Below are 10,545 nucleotides of genomic sequence, written 5' to 3' on the forward strand. Positions count from 1 at the left end.
GTAACTACACCAGACAGTACCGTATGACATTGTTAGCATTTTACATTATAAATGAGCCATCTTTCACCTCTTGAAGCGTAGACAGTCACAGACACAATTAGGCTGCACAACGTTTGTCACAAAGCCATTTTTCTTTCATTGATTTGCTTCTTTCTCTGGACACATTAACCAGCGTCTAATCCTCTTTCTTAAACAAACTTCCCATCAGATTCTTTTGTAGTTCACAGAGCCTTGGTCAGTGTGTGGAGCAGGGGGAGGGGCTGCATGTCAGACGGGAAAAATATCAAAGCACAGCTCAACGCTCAACCAAATGCCCATGACAAAATCTGAAAAGCTGACTGTTCACATGCCCGCTCATAGTCTCCCACACCCAAAGACACACAAGGCAACCAGGTAGGAGGAGTCCATGGTATTGTTCTTCCAGTGACTCGAGGTGGTCTGACCCCACACCCAGCTGTTTGGACCTCATTATTGGCTGCCGGGTTCTGTGGCAACAATAAATGCCAACCTCTTCCATGAAAACAACGACAGAGTATCATAACAAGACCTGAAATAATCCCTCCTTTATAATGCACATTTGCCTCTTATATGTAATAGTCTTTTTTTGTAAATGAGAGAGGACGAACCGGCTGTACAAAGGCCCAATTTAAAATAAATAAGTATTTTAATATTTTAATTACTTAGCTTTGCATGACTTACAATTCTGTTTCAGTACAGCCTGGGGAATAAAAATATGCAGCTCTTCTGTGACGTTGAAGATGAACACTGAGTAGTGAGTGACTTCCCCATCTATCAGCTGAAGAAGATGCCTACAGAGGGTCAGAGCTCAGCAGCTCACCTCATCTCTAACAAAACTCCTTTGACTCCCTCTTGTGGTCATGAGAGGTCAATACATATGTAAAAAACAAAAACAAAAAAAAACAGCATACTGGCTGCAATATTAACGAGACACCACTGAACTTCATCAAATTAAGCATTTATTATTGGATATATATATGTTCTCCCATACAAAGTGCAAACTAGACAATTGAAGTCTGATACTTCAGCATAATATTTCGTTGTATAGTGAAGATATTAGTGGATAAAAGCTCCATTCATGTTGACAAAATGTTAGCTACCTTTCAAAGACACTGTTTGGAATCATAGTTTTAAAAGATCTCATGTGTTCTCTCTCCAACACAAGACAGCTTTGCTGAGAGGAACCAAGACTTTGAGTTTCTTGTGGTTAGCTTGTTGTTTCACTGAGCTGACAGCCGAGAAGGCACTTCAGGTGTGGTTGCCGTTAGTGATTATTGCCATGATTATGCATCATCACCGCCACAGAGCGCAAGTAATGCCTTACGATAGTCACCGCCGGCGTCTCCCTGCAACAAACAAAGACGGGCACAATTTAGGAGAAAAGGCAAAAAGTATCAAGGTGTCTATGGAGGCAAAAATATTATGTGTGTACCTTGATCATCGAATGCAGAGAGCAGGCGAACAGCCTCCTGAACTGAGCTCTGATGTCCAACAGGTCCACCTCACTGCGAGTCACCATCACTCTGATCAGGGTGCTATCGTCAGTGCCTGCACCCTGAGTCGAGAACACAAAATGCAGTGACCAAACACCTCACAAACATCAATGCACAACTGTAAAACATACATGAATAACTCCATAGTGATAAGCATTAAGCCCTTTTGCCTCTATTATGTCATAAACCCATTTTGACAGGTTAAACCATTACTGGCAAACATGCACCGACTCAGATAGCCTCACTTCAAGCTGCCAAACCTGTCTGTGCTGTTACCTTCATGGCGTAGTACAGGGTTTCAGCAAAGTAGGCAGGAACACTCCTGGCACACTTCACTGTACAAAAAACACACAACAGAAAGGAAATTCATCACTGTGTACTTATGGGTAGTAAGACTGAGTGATGAACTGAACCAATGTCCAAGTATGACGCCATGACCCAGTTTAAAATGTGCTACAGAAATGTGGTTTTTGCAAGAACCAAATAGGAAAAAAGCTTTGATGATCTCTCTCTCTCTATCTATATATTATTTTTTCATTTGCTGATGCTTTCTTTTTTAGTTTATTGTTGTGTTCTTTTACCAGGATTGAAATAAAGCCTTCCTTTTTGGGGGGCAAGCGACAAAAGAATAACTTCAGGGAGTCGTCTAGAGCACATACCAACGGCAAGGAGGAGGTCCTTCAGGTTTCCAGATGTTTCTCTCTTGATACTCTCCTCAATCTCATATCCAGACAGCTTCATGTAAGCGTCGAATACTGGAATGCAAATAAAGTTTGGAATGAGCCTGACATTAGTGCAGCTATACGGCTTATCTCCCGTTTCAGTAAAGCTCAACCCACAGTGTGTAGGGAAAGTGTGTAGGACCAAATAAGAACTTGTGGCAGTAAGTGGAGGTGAGTAAACTTCAAATCAAAGCTGTTGAATCTTGTCATATATTCATTTAGCCAACATATAATTGACATCACTGGCTGCAGATGTAATTTGTTTCAGAGTGCAAACACTGTCCACACCCTGGACCACTCTGTCTTCACCCACTCATACAAACTGTTTTTACCCCACACTCACAAACCTTTCCTGAGGTGTTCTGCACTCCGGTTACCCAGGATGGTAACAAAAGATTGTTCATCAGTGCCAAACTTCTGCTCTCCAGCCTTGAAGAGGGCCTAAAACCAGAAAATGACACAAAAGCATGTTATTATTTAAGGCATGTTTTTTTTTTTTTTTTTTTTTTTAAATCACAGGGAGAACTGGCAGAGTACAGGAGAAAACTTGAAAAAACTACACATTTTTACTGTAAACGCTGCAGGAGATTATCCTGCTTTTGTAGTCTTACAGGTCCAGAATGCCCATTTTTGTGGACTACCAAGCCTGAATACCTCAGATCCTGCTGCACTGATACTGAGTCTTTGTACTAGACCCAGCATGTTGTTGTCCGATCCAAATCACTGTGCTTCACTTTGAAGTGATTTCCACGTGACAAAATTGATTTGCAACAGAAATCACACCTAGATACATTTGACTAAGCTATCTATGATCAGATTTGGCAGTAAAAACTCCAGAGAGGAAAAGAGCTGAGCCTAGTAAAGATTCACAGGACCTTTTCTCTAAGCAAAAACATGACAACATTTTAAGGGAAGTTTTGCTCATGTTGTCCAGCAGAGGTCGTCAAACCATCTTTACAGACTAACTGAACACCTGACCAAACGCATGTGATGGTCATGCCGTGAGACTAAAAACAAAAGCCACTGATGATGAGGAATCAAATAATTTAAAAAGCCTACCTGAGTGTCACTCTCGATGCTTTCCGCCTGGATCCCCGTCTGCCTGTTTGCCTGAGAAGGGACAGAACATTTTAATTAAAGAGAGGCGAGGAGAGAAGAAAAGAGGAGAGGAGAGGATTACATTTACCTGAAGAAGAATAACCAGAAGTCTCTGGAAGTGACCTGAAGTGTCACCCGTTATATCTTTCTCCAGGTCGTCATCATACTCTGAAGGAAACAAACTGCAATACTCAATGCCCTCACATGACCCCAAAAAGATTTGTGTCTTCTCCAAGAATCAAAACAGGTGTCTTTTACTTCTTAGCACGTTGAATGTGCTTCATTTTAAGTACACTAAAATTATATTGAAACCATTATCAGTGTGAAAAAACATTGTCTAACTTGTGTGTGTGTGTCTGTGCAAGTGTTACCCTGTTTGTAGGCAGCGACGATTTGCTTCACCTGCTGAGATGTTCTGGAGGCAAGGATCTCCACCAGCACTTTCTCATCTGTCCCTGCCCCCTACAGGCCAAAGTGGGAAATGTCACAGATGCCGCCTGAGTTTCCAGCTGCTATCGGTGCTAAAATTTCTGTCTGTACATGAAGATCATGGCGTGAGACTTCTGATCGGTTTATATCTGTCACTGGCACACGTACCTTGATTGCATTGCGAAGTGATGTCACATCATAAGTAATGGGTGGAGTCATCAGAGCCACAATCAGCGTCTCAAATTTCCCGCCCAGCTCTCCTTTCAGGTCATCTATCAGGTCCTGACAGATGTGGAGATACACAATATGCACTTTAACGAGGTGTGGATCACCACAAACCCAGAGTGTGAAGCAGTTGTGTGGCTTAAAAACTTTACTAGGGTAACTTTCTAGTATTGTCAAATACTTTGAAGCCTCATTGTACTTAACCAAAAAAAATAAAAAAATAAAAATTGCAAAATACACTTAGATTCAGATTAGGGCTCGAACAGCTAGCCTGGCTCTGCTCAAAGGTTCAGTAAACCTTTGTGTTAACGTCAAGCTAATGTTAAACCAAATGACGCTTGTTGTTTCAGCTTTTACGTCAAGCTGTGCCAACATGACAGTAGCTAGCAGCAGCTTCGTTTATTGCACATTAAAGTATTGTTTTGCAGTCTTAATGCACTGTCAGCTAACTGTATAACCTGTATGGTGAACAGAGGTGTAGATGTGAACCTCTTTTTTTGGAACTAATCTTCACTAATTCATTGACTGTTTGTTCAATGTTTTTGGCAGCGTGGGTCCAGTTGTAAACACGTCAGATACATCATCATCACCTTTACAGTTAATATGGCAGATTTGTTAAACTAGTTCATGCCCCAAGTTTAGTATTTCTGGTCTATTGCTAGGCAAAACGATGACGTCACACATGCATTTTGAAAATTTTGTCTTTGTCACGAAGATAAAATTGCACTTTTACAAATGGGTCATTTTTATCCTGTTGGTAGATTGTTGCTAAGCAACACTATTACATCATAACATCTGATATAGATAACAGCCTTGGGCGCAGATGCACCAGGTTTTGTTGCTCCTGATCCTGTAGGAGGAAATCGCAGGCAGGCACAGATGTTGTGTATTGTAGTAAGACCGCTGACTAAATACCCAGAGCAACATTAGAGGGATAAATAAATATTTACATACACAGAGCTGTGATTTATTAACATGAAGGTATTAGCGATTTAAGATAATCATATTTCAACAATAAAAATATAGGAAAGTTGGGGCTTTTTTGTAGTTTGTAACTTTTTTTTTTTTTTTTTTTTACTACTGGTGCACAGTTCTGTTTAGTATCATCTGCATTTTAGAGCATTCCAAACCTCTGTAATAGAGAATTACAGAGATTTGGAATTATAGATAAAGTGCCAAGACTGCAGGATGAGTCTGAGTGAGATTGGAGTGGCTTAATGCGAGGCAGTGTGCCTTTGGCCCACAGATTTGCTCGGCTGTAACAGTGGGACAGTTAAACTGAAGGTGTGACAGATGTGCTCGAGCGAGGTAACAGCTGTCCAAGAGGTGTTCAGACCTTGCCATACAGAGTTTTGAAGCTGGCCTTGATCTCCTGCCTCTGGGCGTTGCTGCGAGCCGTGACCAGCTGCAAGATGGCATCCTCGTCGGTCCCTACAGTGACAACCAACACGGTTCATGAGCAAAGCTCTTTATGTCACAGGATACGCTGCATGCAGCACAAATTGCATAACAATGGTCCTTCGCTGTCTAGGTGGATTCATATTTACATCTATTCAACCCACATAATTACAGCCTGCAGTCTAGGTCAGCAGATGTGTTTGCTCACAGTGACTCATCTCAAGTTACTCTGCTCACGTGGTTGTGAGTCACTGCTGTCTGTGCGATGCTCCACCCAGACAGCAGGGATTTCTACACTGAAAAGAAATTCCCCGAAACAAGCTCTCCCAACTGCATGTATGAATAAACATGATCAACTTACCCAGGCCTTTCATGGCCTTGTGCAGAACCTCTGCGTCCGCACTCGCGCTGAAATTTGCGCTGGGTTTTACGGTTCCTCTGTTGGCCTGTAACATGGAAGATGTGCACAGAGAAAGTTGTTCTTTGCACTTTTTTTCCAAAGCCAAAGCCTTTTTGACTAAAATTCTTCTTTCTGTTGCACCCGATTACCTCTCCACAGAGACACTCAACTTCTGCACCTTTATATGTGTAAATGCACACAACTTTGGTACACCTTGCTAGTACTGCCTTCATTGAGTTTAGTTTAGTTTCAACAAGGTGGTGGAAACACTCTTTAGAGGATCTATATTCACAGACAGCATCACACGGCTGCTGCACATTTGTCGGTTTCCCATCTATCTTGCTCTACTGGTTTGACATCTCGTGACTACAGAGGCCATTTGAATACAGTGAACTCATGTTAAGGGAACTGGTTTCAGAAGATTTGAGCTCTGTGACATGGTGTGCCATCTTTTTTTTTTTTTTTTGAAGTGTCACAGTTTAAACTTTATTGGCATGTTTGGCAGTAGCGCACAGTCTTGAAGGAACAGGAACTCTTCACTAAGAGTGCATTAGCTTAATGGTGTGCTATCCTGCTGAATATGTTCCCCATATCCTCACACCACCACCTCCAATCTGAACTGTTGAGACAAGCCAGGATGGACCATGCTTTCATGTTGTCTAAGCCAACGTCACATTCAAATTCACTTTAAAATCACCTTTCTTCCACATTCTGATGCTCAATTTGAACTTCAGCAGGTCATCTTGACCTATGGGATCGTACATGCACTGATATGATTGGCTGATATTTGCTTTAACAAGCAGCTGTAGCTAATAAACTGGTTGGTGAATGTATAGATGATAAAGTACGAAATCCTCCATGAAAACTGCAATAACACATGCAGAGTATTTGTCAGTAGAGTGGTAGCTATGATAATTACATTACACATATTGTTATTGTCAGTTGTATATACAGTATTCTGTTTATATCCAAGGTTATCATTCTCAATGTAGTGCGGTGTATTTAACACCAAGTACTGCTGATATTATATGGGCACATTCTTAACGTGTACAGTATCATCAAGGACGTTGGGTCTTTGCAAAAAATTCAAATCACTGGATTTAATCCCACAAATATTCATTTCTCTGTGCGATACAACAGAACAATGTCAGATGTGTATACCTTGTTAGGCACATAGTTTTGTACACCTACTCCTGATTTGTACTCAGATTAATGACCCAGTGATTTACAGCTTGACTTTAACATTGATTTTTAGTAAAACAGACCCTTTCTGTAACAACAATGCACTGATTCCAGACACTCCCGCGCTCATAAAAATCAGCGGAACGTGTAGAGAGGAAAACTACTGGAATTCTTCTGGAATTCTGACCCTCAAAATTTTAAAAAGTCAAAGGTCTAGAACACAAGAGTCGCTGTTAACAACCAGGATTTTGTCTGTTTCTGCACGAAGGAATGTCAAAATGACACGCATCCAATCATCCAATCAAGCAAAAAGTGACCAAACGTGGCTCCTTGGACAAACAGCTGAACAAGGAGGTATTTAGACAACAACAACGTAACACAATGCACGTCCCTCACACTGGAATGCTAGGGGTTGGAGTCTGTAGCGAGTGATGCACTGATTCCCCTAAGCGGGTCCAGGCATGACCTGAGGGTGGGGGGGAATGTATGTAAACACCACAGGCCATCACAGCTGGCGTCTCTCCTTAAAAGCACTTCTTATTACTTACCATCCTTCTTCACTGGCTGCTGTTGCCATGGAGACTGTACACAATCCACCTAGCAATGCTTTTGCAAAAGGATGTCCCCCATTATGTACCATTTTATTGTTACCTGTGCAAATGCTGTCAACAGAGTTAAGCTCCAGTGATCACGACTACAGCTCTAGCCTGATACCCGATCCTGCATAAAGATGCAACGTATCATTATTATTCCATCTTTAATTAAAAAGCTCACTAAATGAAACATCCTTTTATTTTCTTTGTGCAAACAGGATTATACAGTTGATCTGTTGTGGGATCCACATTATGTGCTGTAGTTAAGTATTTACAGAAGCAGCACTGTGTGCAAGTGTGTGAGTCAATATAAAGTCCACGCTCGTCAGGAAAGCAAACAGGTGTGTTGGGAGAATAGTAGAGGTCTGTTGTTTACAGGGATAATATTACATATATCAGATCTGAATGCACACGTAGTAGAAATGCTTGTCTAAGAAAGACCTATTCAAATGTTTTGTTAGCCCTTCATAGTAAACACGCTCTCAGAATAAACTGTCAGGAAACGAACAACAGCACAGCTGATGACATTAAAAAAAACAACAACACTTTTTTAGTAACTCAACTGCTGAAAAGTAAGAAATTCCCCTTTAAGAGGGGGAGGCTGGCTTTAAACTCCAGACCAGATGTGGAAGTGTGTGCATTACACACAGAAAGAGGGGGAGAGGTGGAAAAACGCAGAGGAGACCCACCCGAATGGAGCAGAGCCCACATGAGTCATACACCAAACTTCCCCAAATGAGATTTCTCTCCAGCCTCACGATCATGCGCGCACACCCAAAACACGCATATAAAAACGGATCTAACTTTTACTGTTTCACGATGTTTAAGGTTCAATACAAACTGTAAAAGAGTCAAAGGTTAACCTGCTGTCTCCCGACAACAACAACGCTCACCGAGAACCTTATATAAAGTTTCATAAAGTGGGCGTTGTCTCGGACTTTACCGGCTAAAAGCCAGTGAGTCAAACATTTGCATAAATAACGGTTTTATTCCTCGAGACTTCTGCAAAATCTGATTAATCAGCAAGCGTTTTATATTCAGTTCTGCGTGTTTATTTGCGCTGACATCTGAGAAATGAGCAGAGTGGAAAGGACTCACCATTTTTGACAGTCTTTTAAGTTTGTTTTTCCAACGAAAGAAAAAAGTGCAGATCTGTTGGAGAGAAACAAATGTTATCAGGCAAGGAGACGAAACAACTCTTTATTTCCGGTAAACTTTCTAGTGTAATTAACTCATCCCTAATCATCTCCGCTAAGGTTTCCTGCCCTGCTGTACGGTATATACAGCAGCTGCTATCTAGACTACAAGTCTTTTATCATCAGGTGGGGACGGGGTCCGGCTGTGCCCCTGATGTGCAAAGATAGATAGTATCCCCGACAGAAGGCGTCAAACTAAGCTGGGGTCTCCAAATCACGGACAAACAGTATCCCATAGTCTTGATCTTTAGTTCAAAAACACTTCTTATACTGAATAACTACTCCTGTAATTTTGGAGATGTTAGCTCTTTATTCAGTAAAGTTACAGGAGGATACAAATAGTTATCAGGCAAAAAGTCCTCAGTTTGTTGAAATAATCCCGTCCACGCAAGAACAATAATATAAATATATATATTTTCTGTAGCAACCCTCAAACTGAACGGTAATGGAACGACACTCATTTTTCACAGAACTAAAACATCATTACTTCCATGTCTAGTTGGCTGTAATGGAGGCGGAATAAATTGGATCTGCTCTCCGTTCGCAGCGAATGTTCCGGACGCAGGGGAAACAGATTTTGTCCGGGATACCTATCTTGGCACAACCTGGTGGATACAACGGAACTTTCTATAGGTCTCCTATAAGTGAGAGTGAACACCGGTGAGGAACTTACCGATGAACCGCAGCTGTGAAACGGAGCTCAGAGGACGGAAGGAGAGAGCGAAGTGAGGAGGAGAAGTAGACAGGAGAAGCTCACTTGTTAAAACTATGCGCGTGAGTGAGTGAGCCACACCCCAGTGCTCAGGGCACCGGGGCTGCCTTGCCCCTGAGCACTCTGGGAAATGTCGTTTTCTTACATGGTTGAGCCGCTAACAGGGAAATGATGACAAGGGTCTTTCTCGCGTCTTTATTTCATGCTGCGTGTTTTATAATGGTTTATAAGAGGAGGTGCGATATTTTGCATCTAACAGTCTCCTTCTGGAGTACTTGGAGAAGCGGAGCAAGTTGAAAATACAATATTGACATTACATATTATAAAGTTTCTGTGTAAGCAAACAGATGCTTAGTTGTTGGTTTAGCCTGAAGGCGTGGTTCCCTCCACCTCCTTCTGATTTCGCGTCCATTACATCCTAGTGGAAATTATAACTGTGAACGTGGCATGGGATGTTTCACAAAAATGATTTGCAGCACTACACAGTGTTTACAAGTTACAGCTTCTAGTCCATTTCCTTAATAATGCTTCGGTCACGTGTTTATTTTCATGACTTGATGTGAGAAGATACGGTGGGCGAAATGATTATTTCATCTTCTGCTGAATTTGTAAGTTTGCGGATTTGCAAAAAAAACCCCTTTAATTTTTATGGTAGTTTAATTTTAACAGAGAGACAGAACAAAAGGTGCCAGAGATAATTTATCGCTACTGTTTGATGATGCAACCTATAAAAACACGGCTGAACTTTAACAGAAGGGCAGGTATTCATGTCAGGGGAGACTGACAGAAACATGGCTGTCACCGTGAAAAAAATGTGACCAATAAAGAACGTCACCATTGAAACACATATATGGATTTGATTTGTATCATTAGGATCATGAATGCTCTTCATTTAGTAGCCTTCTGCTTTGGCATGTTGGGAATCTTCATCCCATGTCAATAATTTACCAAGTAAACTGAGAGGGATTGATCGATTCAAACAAAGAAGCTATACACACACAGACAGAGGTGTGTGCTTGCCTGTTAAAAAACACGAGTTATGTGGGTAAGATTTGTGCAGATTTTGACACCATCGCACA

General features: G+C 41.5%; 1 protein-coding gene across 2 annotated transcripts; it reads right to left on the reverse strand.

The window, feature by feature from the left end:
- Positions 1–959: 959 nt before the first annotated feature.
- Positions 960–9,548, reverse strand: anxa5b (annexin A5b). Of its 2 annotated transcripts, XM_040023803.1 has the most exons (13): positions 9,428–9,548; positions 8,657–8,710; positions 5,745–5,829; positions 5,322–5,416; positions 3,929–4,042; positions 3,703–3,793; positions 3,420–3,499; positions 3,293–3,343; positions 2,581–2,674; positions 2,171–2,266; positions 1,788–1,846; positions 1,451–1,573; positions 960–1,364 (listed from the first exon to the last, which is right to left on the reverse strand). In XM_040023803.1, the coding sequence occupies exons 2-13, from the start codon at positions 8,657–8,659 to the stop codon at positions 1,302–1,304; spliced, it is 954 nt and encodes a 317-aa protein (XP_039879737.1). In that variant the 5' UTR covers positions 8,660–8,710; positions 9,428–9,548; the 3' UTR covers positions 960–1,301. The 2 variants fall into 2 exon arrangements, with proteins under 2 accessions (XP_039879737.1, XP_039879738.1); XM_040023804.1 differs by lacking the exons at positions 8,657–8,710; positions 9,428–9,548 and having other exon boundaries at positions 5,745–5,853.
- Positions 9,549–10,545: the final 997 nt, after the last annotated feature.

Source organism: Simochromis diagramma, unplaced genomic scaffold (assembly GCF_900408965.1).
Source record: "Simochromis diagramma unplaced genomic scaffold, fSimDia1.1 OVJJ01000302.1, whole genome shotgun sequence".
Taxonomy (NCBI): Eukaryota; Metazoa; Chordata; class Actinopteri; order Cichliformes; family Cichlidae; genus Simochromis; species Simochromis diagramma.